The 13,120-nt window shown below is 44.6% G+C and overlaps 1 protein-coding gene across 1 annotated transcript in view; it reads left to right on the top strand.

The window, feature by feature from the left end:
• DGCR8 (DGCR8 microprocessor complex subunit) overlaps window positions 1–13,120 on the top strand; it is a 28,712-nt gene that overhangs the window by 5,856 nt on the left and 9,736 nt on the right. Inside the window, exons 2-7 of the mRNA XM_070762727.1 lie at window positions 84–1,122; window positions 3,141–3,300; window positions 5,259–5,401; window positions 7,369–7,651; window positions 9,108–9,305; window positions 10,142–10,243. Of these exons, the coding sequence (XP_070618828.1) occupies window positions 400–1,122; window positions 3,141–3,300; window positions 5,259–5,401; window positions 7,369–7,651; window positions 9,108–9,305; window positions 10,142–10,243 (1,609 nt within the window). The 5' untranslated portion in view covers window positions 84–399. The remainder of the gene's footprint in view (window positions 1–83; window positions 1,123–3,140; window positions 3,301–5,258; window positions 5,402–7,368; window positions 7,652–9,107; window positions 9,306–10,141; window positions 10,244–13,120) is intronic.

Genomic DNA, 13,120 nt, shown 5'->3' with positions numbered 1-13,120 from the left:
ACCTGTACATTATTCTCAGGATTGAGTAATTGAATTGTGTTCCCTAGTACAAGGGATTGATAATTGACTATTTTTCTTTGCAGGCTGAAAGAAGTCAAGAAGATCTACAACAGCCAATGGAAGAAGCTCTTAGCTGGGACATCAGCTATTTAAGCTGAATGCATTGTGATTTCCAGTAATTGAGACAGTGATTCTGAAAGCTGTCTACATTAATGAAAAGAGCAATGTAGTCAGCTTAACTAAACCATCAGTGTTGCCTTTTGACTAAACCACGACCAATCCTCTCTGGAGGGATTTCTGCATGTGAGGATCATAGATTCCTACAAATCTTTCGTTTAAAACTTAGTGGGTTTGTTATTTCCCCCCCTCCCCCTCTTCCCCTTTGGGTAAGTTTTAGCGATGGAGAATTGTGAAACCACACCTCCCCTTCCAAAAGAGCCAGCCAGCAATGAAATGAACATGGAGAACCCTTCTTGTCCCCCACCACTGCCGCCCAGCGAACAGCCTCCACCACCTCCCCTGCAAACGTCCAGTGACGCAGAGGTAATGGACGTTAGCTCCGGTGGTGATGGACAGTCAGATACCCCTGCTGGGGACGCCCACGCTGGCAACGGGACGCACCTCCTCACCAAGGGATCTTCGTGCTACCAAAGTCGTCTTATCATAGATCCTCATAGCGACCAAAGCCCAAGAACTGCTCGCTACGCGCCCTCGGTTAGGAAGTTCATTCCCAATCTTAAATTGCTTAAGGATGTAAAGATTAGTGTTAACTTTACAGACAGCTGCAGAAGTAAAGACAGAAAAGTGCTGTATACTGGAGCTGAGCCAGATTATGAGGCAGGGGCAGATTTAGGGATCCGTGGTATCAATGGGGATGTGCATGCTTGCCCTCTCGGTGGGGGTAGTGGTGGCCTGGCGGCTCAGGTAGCTGCCGCAAAGGAGGAGACCAAGGATGAGGGCAACAAGGTAGATCAGGAAAAGCGAGTGGAATATGCAGTGTTGGATGATTTAGAAGATTTTACAGAGAATTTGATGGAAATAGATGAAGAAGCAGGGTTTGCATCTAAGGTGATTGTTCAACAAGACAAAGTGGATGAAGAAACTTTGCACTATCCTTACGAGGTAACTACGTTTTTTTGTTGTCGTTGGGTTCAGCAAGGAAATTGCCAATGTATGGCATTTCTGCAGCACGTATATTAACGGGAGTGGGGTAGGGTTGGGGGGAGAGAGGTAAGAGAAGACAATCTTGTTGGAGCAAAATTTGGGCTTGAGGCTTAAACATAGAGAAGATACAGATAGTCCTCAATGTACAACTGCAGTTGAGCCCAAACATTTTGTTGGGAAATTTTGAGGCAACTGTTAAGTGAGTTTTACAAACTTTCTTGTCACAGTTGTTAAGTGAATTGCTGCAGTTGTTATTATTATTATTATTATTATTATTATTATTATTATTATTTATTGGATTTGTATGCCGCCCCTCTCCGTAGACTCGGGGCAGCTAACAACAGCAATAAAAAACATCTTGCAAATCCAATACTAAAAACAACTAAAATACCCTTATTATAAAACTAAACATCCATATAACAAACATACCATGCATAAATTATAAAGGCTTAGGGGCAAAGAATGTCTCAATTCCCCCCATGCCTGACGACAGAGGTGGGTTTTAAGGAGCTTACGAAAGGCAAGGAGGGTGGGGGCAATTCTAATCTCTGGGGAGAGTTGATTCCAGAGGGTCGGGGCCGCCACAGAGAAGGGTTTTCCCCTGTTCTGTTAGCAGCCCAGTTCTTAAGTGAATCTGGTTTTTGCCATTGTCTTTGCTTGTCACAAAACAGGATCACATGACCCCTGGGACAATACAGTTGTCATAAATCTGAACCAGTCGCCAAGCATCCAAATTTTGTTCATGTGACCATGCAGGGTGTGTGCTGGAATGGTCATAAGTTTGAAAAAATGTTGCTTTCTTCAGTGCCATTGTAACTTCAAATGGACACTAGACGGACGCTTGTAAGTCGAGAACTTACCTGTACAAGCAGTTCTTGGGTGGCAACCATTTGCTGTCCCAAGAATGAAAAAAGCCACTTAACCAATTCTCACAACTGCAGCCTTCACTGGGTGTGCACAGGAAAGTTGAAGGAAGATCATAAGCCAAGTTGCCAATTCACCTAGTACAGTGATACCTCGTCTTACAAATGCCTCGTCATACAAACTTTTCAAGATACAAACCCGGGGTTTAAGATTTTTTTGCCTCTTCTTACAAACTATTTTCACCTTACAAACCCACCGCCGCCGATGAGATGCCAGTGAAGTACCCATTATTGCGCTGCTGGGATTCCCCTGAAGTTCCCCTCCATGGGAAACCCCACCTCTGTACTTCTGTGTTTTTGTGATGCTGCAGGGGAATCCCAGCAGCGCAAAAACGGGCGCTTCGCTGGCAATGGAAGTCCAGAGATGGGGTTTCCCAGTGAGGGAAGCCTCAGTGAAATCACAGCATCACAAAAACACAGAGGTCTGGAGGTGGGGTTTCGAGGACTTCAGTGTTTTTACAATGCTACGATTTCACTGATGCTCCCTTCGCTGGGAAACCAGGACTTCTGTTGCCAGCGAAGCACTCGTTTTTGCGATGCTGGGATTCCCCTGCAGCATCGCAAAAACATAGAAGTCTGGAGGCGGGGTTTCCCATGGAGGGGAGCCTCAGGGGAATCCCAGCAGCGCAAAATTGGGCGCTTTGACTGTCAAAAGGGGTGAATTTTGGGCTTGCACGCATTAATCGCTCTTCCATTGATTCCTATGGGAAACATTGTTTCGTCTTACAAACGTTTCACCTTAAGAACCTCGTCCTGAAACCAATTAAGTTTGTAAGACAAGGTATCACTGTATCTGCTTCACTTAACTTCTGCCCCAATTGTGCTTACTAAATGAGGACTATCTGTAAAGCTCATCATAGTGGCTGCATTAAAAAAATAAAAATCAAATCTTCCTGAATTATTGCAGAGCTGCTGAGCTACTTTAGTCACGGCTTGAAACCTGCCACCTTGATACAATCTGAGGCAATTTATAGATCTCTGCAGCCTTGCCCGTCTTTCCAAGGAGTGAGGAGAATATGGGGCGTGGTATCTGCCTGACGGTATGTTTTTCAGGATGAATTTGATAATGATGTGGATGCTCTGCTGGAAGAGGGTCTTTGCGTTCCCAAGAAAAGGAGGATGGAGGAGAAATACGGAGGGGAAAGCGATCATCAGTCTGACGGAGAAACCACTGTGCAGCCCATGATGACCAAAATAAAAACGGTTCTTAAAAGTAAGCTCTTGCAACTAATCACGCACCTATCATATTTTTCGGCACATAAGACGCACCATAGTATAAAGCACACCTTAGATTTGGGAGAGGAAAATTGGTGGTGGGGGGAAATCTACCTACCAGGTATTCATCTGACTAGGATCCTTAGTCCGTTCAGCTTCAGCACATTATTTTATCCCCTGGTTAGGGATGAATAAAAGCTTTATTTAGAGTGAATAGCTGTGAAGATCGTTAGTACCTCGTTAGGGCTGGAAAAAACTTCAAAAACTATATTCTGAGTAGAAGATGCACCTAAATTTTGAGCCTCCTAGGGGAGGGAAAAGGTGCGTCTTATACTCCAAAAAATACAGTCGTTGCTTTAACTGTCTTGGTTTCTCTTAGGAGGCTGGTTCTCTCCCTATTCACGTCTGCCCAGAACAGCTGCATTTCTCCGAGGGAGATGGGTAGATGATAAGCATGAAAAATAAATAAAAATAAATTTTGGTCCAACCTCAGACCACAAGAGTTTTTCTGGGTGTGAGCAAAACCACTTGATTCATGCAGCTTTTATTTTACAGGTGGAACAATTGAGGATTTTCCACACACCCTTAATGGTCTTCTCCATTTTTTCTAAAATGGTGTTTGTTTGTCTGTCTGTTTGTTTGTCTGTTTTTATACGCTGCCCTCTCCAAAAGGGACTCAGGGAGGCTAACAATAGTCATAAAACATGAAAACAACAAATAATAATAATAATAATAATAATAATAATAATAATAATAATAATAATAATAATTTATTAGATTTGTATGCTGCCCCTCTCCGAAGACTCGGAGCGGCTCACAATAGTGAATTGTTTAACAAAGCTATTTTAAAAATTCAAAATCAATGTTTTTCAAACTTGGCAACTCTTAAGATGTGTAGACTTCATCTCTCAGAATTCCCCAGCCACATACTGGCTGGGGAATTCTGGGAGTTGAAGTCCACACATCTTAAAAGGAATGACTGACATGACTGGAACCAAATCCAGATGTTTTTAAAAAATAAATATGGAGTCAAAAATAGAAACAAAGTTTGTGAAAATTCAAGGTGGTCAATTCAAACCCCTAGTCATTCAAAGTGGTCAATTCATGGTGGTCATTCAAACCCTTGGTCATTTAACATGGTCAATTCAAGGTGGTCATTCAAACACATTCAAAATATAACACTAAACAACAACACAGTAAAATATAGCACTCTAAAAAACTGCATAGAAACAGTCATTCCAACTGTGGCAAATTTACGCCTTGTGGACTTCAACTCCCAGAATTCCTCAGCCAGCCATGCTTGCTGGGGAATTCTGGGAGTTAAAAGTCATACAGTTGCCAAGGTTGGAGAGTCCCGCTTTGGAGAAAAAGGAAGTGTTGATAAATTTCAACTTGTATGTCAAGATAGCTTCAACCAGCCGATAACTTCAGCCAGCTGACAGAGTTCCAAGTGACATCCCCAACAAAAGAAAATTCCAAGGCATAGATTTCCTCAAAGTTCCATTTTATTAGAGATGTCATATTGGAACATCTGGCCAAACCCAAATCTGAAATCTTCCGCTTTTCCACACCCAAAAGAAAGTTCAAGTCCCTGCCCCAACACCCTCATGTCCATCACATGGTACAGTCAATGCATTGTCCCAACTGGAGAGGCTTCCCAGGCACATCCTTCCAGGTGCAGGGCCGAGTGACCTTGACGCTCGGAGAAAAGAATGTTATTTTGGTTATATTTCCCCACTCACACAATTCCCCCTTCCCAGTTTCCCACAGCACTAAATGTGGCCGAAGATCCAATGCCCAAGATGGTTTCCAGGCCTGACCACCAGCATTTGAAGAACCTCAAGCTTCCGGCTAGCTTGATGGTTGACCAGGGGGACAGCAGGCAACTTCAGTTTCAAAATAACTGTTGAAGGGTTTGGGCAGTAAGCAGCGCCTTGGTGTGTTTCTCTTTCCCAGGTCGTGGTCGCCCTCCTACAGAACCGTTGCCTGATGGATGGATCATGACATTCCACAACTCGGGCATCCCAGTATACCTACACAGAGAATCTCGTGTGGTCACCTGGTCCAGACCTTATTTCTTGGGAACCGGAAGCATCAGGGTATGGTTGGGTTTCATTCTTTTAGAAACATGAATAGACGTTAGCCATTCTGTGATTACTGGAAGCGTGTCACTGGATTTCATTGGATAAAATCCGATTATGTCTTACTTAAGACATGAGCTACTAGAGATATTTCCTCGACTTATAACCGTTCATATATCCCAAAGGTGCTTTTCTCAAGAGGCAATTGGACCTTTCTTGTTTATTCTTTGAAGACATTTTGGTTCTCATCCAAGAAGCTTCTTTAGCTCTGGCTGGATGGAAGAATTTACACCCTTTGCAGGCAGCTGGTCATTTGCACTCTTTTTGAAAACTCACCCCTTGAAGGGCCTTGAAAAAGCACCTTTGGGACACCCATGAGCTGGGTGACTGAGACTCTCCATATAAACTGTTCATTGAAGGACTCTGAAGTTACAATAGCTCTGAAAAATATGATTAACAAATTGATCCTTAAATTCCAGTAGGGAAAGCTGGATTCACTTAACAACCTCCTAACTCACTTAACAACTGCCTGCCTTCTTAACTATGGAAATTCAGGTCTCAGTTTTGATCATAAGTCGGTGACTATCCGCATATCGGTGAGCCAAGCTGATTATGAAACTCTCAGAATAATAGAAAAAATTGTCCTCTTGCCCTTTGAATTGTCATCACGTAACAAACTAAAAATTGCTTTATAGGTCACTTAACATGAAAAGCTTGACCCGTTATTAAATTAACGGATCAATATTTTCTCATTGATCGTCTTTCCTTATGCATAACCGATTTATAGTGTTCCACAAGAGGGAGTGAGGGCCTCTAGCTGAAATAGAGCCAAAGAACATAGAATGCGATTTAGTTCTTAGATACATTTCTGCTATTCTAGCTTTTTTGGAGGCATCTGGCTGCAGTAAAAAGTGAGGTCTTAGATGGACACATTCCTCTCCGGTTTTTATGTGGGGAAACATTTATAGAGAAAAGTTGGGGACTTATGAGCATCCTATGTACAACGGTAATATATGGTGGATGGCTTTGATTTTAAAAATTACTAAAAATACAGTGGTACCTCATCTTACGAACGCCTCTTCTAACGAACTTTTCAAGATACGAACCCGGTGTTTAAGATTTTTTTTGCCTCTTCTTCCGAACTATTTTCACCTTACGAACCCAAGCAGCTGCTGCTGGGATGAAGGGGTTTCTTTCCCCCCCCCTTTTTTGAAGAAAGAAAAGGGAGGGGCAGCTTGGAGGAGTAAAGATTTTGCATGCTTGCAAAGGCACTGAAAGGGTGTCTTTTGAAGAAAGAAAAGGGAGGGGCAGCTTGGGGGAGGAAAGATTTTGCAGAGAACAATGTGCTTGCAAAGGCACTGAAACAGTGTCTTTTGAAGAAAGAAAAGGGAGGGGCGCCTCCCTTGCCTTTCTTCCTTCCCACTCACCCTTTAGCCTAGCCTTGCTTCTTCCACCCGCCCCCTTTAGCTGCTCCTCCCTGCCCTCTGTTCGCCTCCCTTCTAAACTTTGGGATTTTCCTGAAGGATTTGCACACATTATTTGCTTTTACATTGATTCCTATGGGAAACATTGTTTCACCTTACGAACCTTTCACCTTACGAACCTCCTCCTGGAACCAATTAAGTTTGTATGATGAGGTACCACTGTATATTGAAGTAATTAAAAATGCTTTCCATTTTGATACTTCCAAGGTGCACTTTTTAAATTCATGGCTTCTAAAGAAAAATTTCTTCTGATACTACAGAAAATACGTAATAACTTAAAAGGGTGTAAGTTGCTAGAGAGCCAGGTGACTTTCTAATGAACGTATAAAAACACTCGTGGAAAGCATATCGCATTTGACTTCCCACTTGTGTCTTGTTCTGTACAATGATGATTCTCAGATCTGAAGCATTGTTGGTAAAGACTGGAGCGCTATGTACGAGGGAAGTTACATGTTAGTTTTGTAGCCCTGCTCTCACCTTTGAACTTGCAAACTGTTGCAGAAACACGACCCTCCTCTGAGTAGCATTCCTTGTTTGCATTATAAAAAAATGAGAGAAAACGAGGAAAGGGAACAAAGCAATGACATCACCCCAAACGGGGAGGTTTCGCCGGTAAAGCTGACGGACAAATCCCTGGAACTGGATTGTCAAACCGAGGAGCCGGACTCTACGGCAGCCGATTCCGGAACGTTGGATGAGAAAGATCCGTCAGGGGGAGACGCAGCCCAAGGAGCTTTGGGACAAGTGAAGGCCAAAGTCGAAGTGTGCAAAGATGAATCAGTGGGTGAGGACCTGTCATTTACCTTTTCCAGGTGGGTCACATCCTGCCAACTCAAGTTAGGTGTCAGTGTTTCTTCTTCAGTCATCCAGAGATCCTCTTGCTGTACATGAAAGAGTCACTTTAATGTACATTATTTATGTATTTGTATTTATTTATTGGATTTGTATGCTGCCCCTCTCACTTGGGGCGGCTCACGGCATTTCAACAATAAACAATGTACAAATACAATTGGATCCAATTAATTACAATTTTAATCTAAAGCATTATAAAAGTTAGGTATCAAAATCATATATTCAAACACAAACCAAGCATAGAGGCTGGGAGCTAATGACTCCAAGCCTGGCGGCATAAATAAGTCTTCAAGTTCTTACGAAAGGCAAGGAGTGTTGGGGCTGTACGAATCTCCGGGGGGAGCTGATTCCAGAGGGCTGGGCCCCCCACAGAGAAGGCTTTTCCCCTAGGCCCCGCCAAATGACATTGTCTAGTTGACGGGACCTGGAGATGGCCGACTCTGTGGGATCGAGCCAGACATTGGGATTATAAGTAAAACAAGCAACAAATGGAAGCCTATCAAAGAGAGCTCCAACCCAGAAGATTTTTGCCCAGTAAGAACAATTAATTAGTGGAATGAAATTGTGGGTGCTCGATCAGTGGAGATTTTTATGAAGAGATCAAACAGCCACTTGTCCGGAATGGTATAGGACAGGAATGGTGAATGTTTTTGTTCGTGTGCCAAAAGGGGAGGAGGGGGGTGCATGCATGTGCCCACACCCATAGTTCCATGCATCCCCTGCGCATGGGTACGTGACCTGCCCTGCTCGCGATGGCATGCCCATTTTTCTCCCCCTCCCCCCAGGCTTCAAAGCCTTTCTATGAACCTGGGGAGGGCAAAAAAAAGCTTATAGAAAGGCTCTGAAGCCTGGGGAGGGCGAAAAAATGGAACTTACGGTTTGACCGGAAATTGGCAAATGGAACATTTCCAGCCTCCAAAGGACCTCTGGGGTAGGGCCTTTTCGCCCTCCCTAGGTTCCTAGAAAGGCTCTGAAGCTTGGGGAGAGCAAAAAAACAGGCCTTCCCTCCCCCTCCGGATGCTGAAAACAGTCTGTTTCCCGAAAATTAGCTGGCCGGCGCATGCATGCATGCAGGACCTGAGCTCACATGCCCACCGATACGGGTCCATGCGCCACAGATTCACCATCGCGGGTATAGAATCTCCTGCTTAAACGAGGTTGGACTAGAAGAACTTAATTATTAATTTTCTTTTTTGTTTAACTGCTTGTTTGCAGCTGTGATGCAAAGGGACATAAGCACGAACCTTTCTCAGATATGTCTGGCTAGAGGTGGTCCTTGACTTACCACCGCATTACGATCCTAGGCCCTGATGGCCTCAAATCAGGGCCCCACTTGCTATCTCAGTTGGAAAGAGCACGGCACGGTGACGGTTGCTTTGTTTCCTTAGATATTGAGGATTTCCGACACTACCTGGAAAAATGTTTCGATTTTGAGCAAGTCACAGTGAAGAAGTTCCGGACGTGGGCGGAGAGGCGGCAGTTCAACCGCGAGATGAAGAGGAAGCAGGCGGAGTCTGAGAGGCCCATTTTGCCAGCCAATCAGAAACTCATTACGTTGTCTGTCCAAGATGCGCCCACCAAGAAAGGTGAGCTGGTTGTAGGAATTGCGAATTAATTTAAAGCCCCGAGAATGAGCCAAAGTTCAGCGTGGAGCTGATTTTATTTGTTTGTTTCAGAGTTTTGTCTTCCATTCAAAGTTAGCTCCCCAGGTATACTTACATCCCAGGTGTACCACTTTCGGCTGTTTGCAGCATAACACAGTCCTGCGATCCCCATTGTGCAGTGTCCCCCCCCCCCCCCCCCCAGAAAAATAGGATTTACATCATGGGGCGGGGGCAAACTGCTTCATAACAAACAGTTGGTTTGCTGGCTCCCTCCCTTTGTGCTATTTATATACATACCAACATACCCACCCTCCCTGGGGATGCTGTTTCCGAAGAAGGAAGGAAGGAAGGAAGGAAGGAAGGAAGGGTGTTAGGAAGGAAGTGAAAGAAAGAAAGAAAGATGTTAGGAAGGAAAACAAAGAAAAAGAATGATGATAGGAAGGAAGAAAGACAGAAAGAAGATGGTAGGAAGCAAGGAAGAACGACATAAAGAAAAAAAAGAAAGATGGTAGGGAGGGAGGGAGGAAGACAGATAGAAAAAGAAAAGAGGGAGGAAAAAAAGAAACAAAAAGAAAGACTTATGACCACAATTGAGCCCAAAAGTTTTGTGGTTGTTAAGTGAATTTCACCACATTTTACCTCTTGGCCACACCCACCCAGTCACCTGACCACCTGAAGGGGGTGGGGGGCAGTGAGGATGAGTTTGTAACACCAAGGGGGCGGTGGACTGAAAAGGTTGGGGAACTACTGCTCTAGCTGTTACTAGTAAACATTTCAGAGATTCAAAGCCGCAACTCTGTGATATTCTTATTTTCCAGAGTTTGTTATTAATCCCAATGGGAAGTCTGAAGTTTGTATCCTTCATGAATATATGCAACGAGTGCTGAAAGTACGGCCTGTTTACAATTTCTTTGAATGTGGTAAGTCTTCTAATATTTATTGAAAGGAATGATTCATTCATCTAAGCAACGATTACCTAAAGAGCTGCAGTAGATTTAAAGATCTAAGGTTGAGCCATGTTTCAGGATCCAGTCTGGGTCCTGGGTCGCCGGGACTAGAGATTTAGTCTTCCGAGCTTTCAGACTTGTCCTGAAGCTCATCCTCAAGGAACCTCTGTCTACCGGAATGAGTGCTTTGAGCTATTCTGTGCATACAATATTTTTCAGAGTACAGTAATACCTCGTCTTATGAACCTAATTGGTTCCCGGGGGAGGTTCGTAAGACAAAAAGTTTGTAAGACAAAACATTGTTTCCCATAGGAAACAATGTAAAATCAATTAATCCGTGCAATGGGGAAAAAAATGCAAAAAAAACCGCCGCCGCCCAGCTGTCACCTTTTAAAACAGCCAGGGGGCTTCTCTGCGGCCTCCGAACCTGAACTTTTGCCTAACTTCCGGGTTCGGCGTTCGGGAGGCCGCCGAGAAGCCCCACCGCCCGGCTGTCACCTTTTAAAACAGCCGGGGAGCTTCTTGGCGGCCTCTCAAACGCCAAACCCGGAAGTTCGGGTTTGGCGTTTAGGTTCAGGAGGACGCTGAGAAGCCCCCCGGCTGTTTCAAAAAGCGACAGCCGGGGGGCGGGGGCTTCTCGGCGGCGGCGGGGGGTTCATAAGAAGGAAAAAGTTCGTAAGAGGCAAAAAATTTCTGAACCCGGGTTCGTATCTTGGGTTGTTCGTAAGACGAGGAGTTCGTATCATGAGGTACCACTGTATAAGATGCACCAGTGTATAAGACGCACCTTAGTTTTGGGGAGGGAAATAAAAAATCTGCCTCTACCTACCAGCATCCATTGATATTCATCTGGTTAGTGTTTCTCTGTCAGTGTGTGAGAGAGTTGAGGGCTGTTTGGAAACTGAAACAGTATTTGCTGTGTGAGCAACAAGGAGACAGTTTGGTGCTCTGCAGCTCTTAATCTCTGCTGAACTGTAAACTAGTCTGCTACTCAAAGCTGAAGCAAACTGTTCTTTGCCTGTGTTTGCTTGTATTTGCAGCCATATTGGAAAACCTGCTTTTGTTATTGTATACCAGTGGAACCTCGACATACGAGCAGCTCTACTTACGAGCTACTCGAGATAAGAGCTGGGAGGGGAGCGACATTTTTGTTCGCCTCCCGAGCTCACATTCCGGATACGAGCGCCAAGGAGCTGTCTCGGCTTCAGGAGACAGCTCCTTGGCGCTCGTATCCCGCGTGTTTTAAAAGGTTGCAGCCGGCCTGGGGTGCTGGGGGGGGTGCTGGCAAGCCCCCCAGGCCGGCTGCAACCTTTTAAAACACGCGCGCCACTTCGCAGCTGTCTCCTGAAACCGAACACGGAAGTTAGCGTTCCGGCTTCAGAAGACAGCTGCGAAGTGGCGCGCGTGTTTTAAAACGTCAGAGCCGGCCTAGGGGGCTCGGGGGGAAGCCCCCGCCCCCCCCAGGCCGGCTCTGACGTTTTAAAACATGCGCACCGCTTCGCAGCTGTCTCTGAACGCTAACTTCCGCGGGTTTTTTTGTTGTTGCACGGATTAATTGACTTTACATTGTTTCCTATGGGAAACAATGTTTCGTCATACGAGCGTTCTGACTTACGAGCCTCCTTCCGGAACCAATTAGTCTCGTAAGTCGGGGTTCTACTGTATATATATATTCCATGTGTTATGTTATATACAAAGATAAGTAATTGAATCCTGCTGAATCAGTTACTTATGTGTGCTTTCTGGATGTGATTGCTGCTGCAAACTCTGACACCTCCTTGCAGCAAATAGCAAACAGCCAGGTCAATTTCAGCACATTATTTGCAGCCTGATTTAGCACAAGCAGTTGATTGGTGGGTGGATTGGCCTCTTGGAATACCTCCAATTAGCTGTTCTAGGTTGCAAGGATTGCCACAGACCATAGCTGCCACAATGCCTCATGTTTTTGGCTTCATTTGGTGTATAAGATGCACCCAAACTTTCATTTGTATGCCGCCCCAAGTCTTCGGAGAGGGGCGGCATACAAATCTAATAAATTATTATTATTATTATCTTCTTTGGGGGGTGAGTGTGCTTTATACTCCAAAAAATACGGTATGTAGTGGCTGGTTGTATGTGGCCTTTTGTTTTTTGGGTGTTGATGGCCTTCTATTAAATCGTTGGCTGTTGTTTCCTAAGTATCTGATTCATTGGCATCCTTCAGTCTCAAAAGACTACCGTATGCTCTAGAAAGAGTTCCTAAAATGCTGTATGCAAAGCTGGAGTAACCTCCAGAGCACGAGGCCTGAGTTGGTTGGTATGGAGGATAGACTTTTACCCAAACAGCAGATCCCTCCTCACCATATTTCTGAAGGCAAAGACAATTCCAGCTACGTTGCAGGAGTTATCAGAACGTGACTGTACACAATCACAAAGTGCTTCCGGGACTCCGGCTAAGGATTTTGCCTCAAGGTTTACTCCTGAAGCCTTTTCCAATTATGAATATAGCCACAAGGCAGTGGAGGTTTGCAGTCAGAGTTTCCCTTCTCCTAGAAGATGGTTTTCCTGCTTTATCTACCATTGGGATGTAGAGCCCTCTTCTGCCTTCAAAACTGTTGACCATCTTCTCCTCTAACCCTGGAAAGGGGCCTTTGCAAGATGCTACCAGCCGGGCCAGCTGGATCAAGGTTTTTTAATGATGTATTCCTCTTCCAACACGATTGTATAACGGACGATGATCTTAAGCATCTGATAAACTGGTGGGAAATCAGCAATCCTGTTAACTGATTTCCCTGGCTGTTTTTGTCCCTGCTCGGCCAACAATCTTAGTAGCAAATATTATGCATAGAATAGCCCAAAGTACATTCTGTT

The sequence above is a fragment of the Erythrolamprus reginae genome, chromosome 10 (genome assembly GCF_031021105.1).
Source record: "Erythrolamprus reginae isolate rEryReg1 chromosome 10, rEryReg1.hap1, whole genome shotgun sequence".
In the NCBI taxonomy this organism is placed as follows: Eukaryota; Metazoa; Chordata; class Lepidosauria; order Squamata; family Dipsadidae; genus Erythrolamprus; species Erythrolamprus reginae.
The sequence above is the reverse complement of the archived record's forward strand: the minus strand, read 5'-3'. Positions and strand labels throughout refer to the sequence as shown.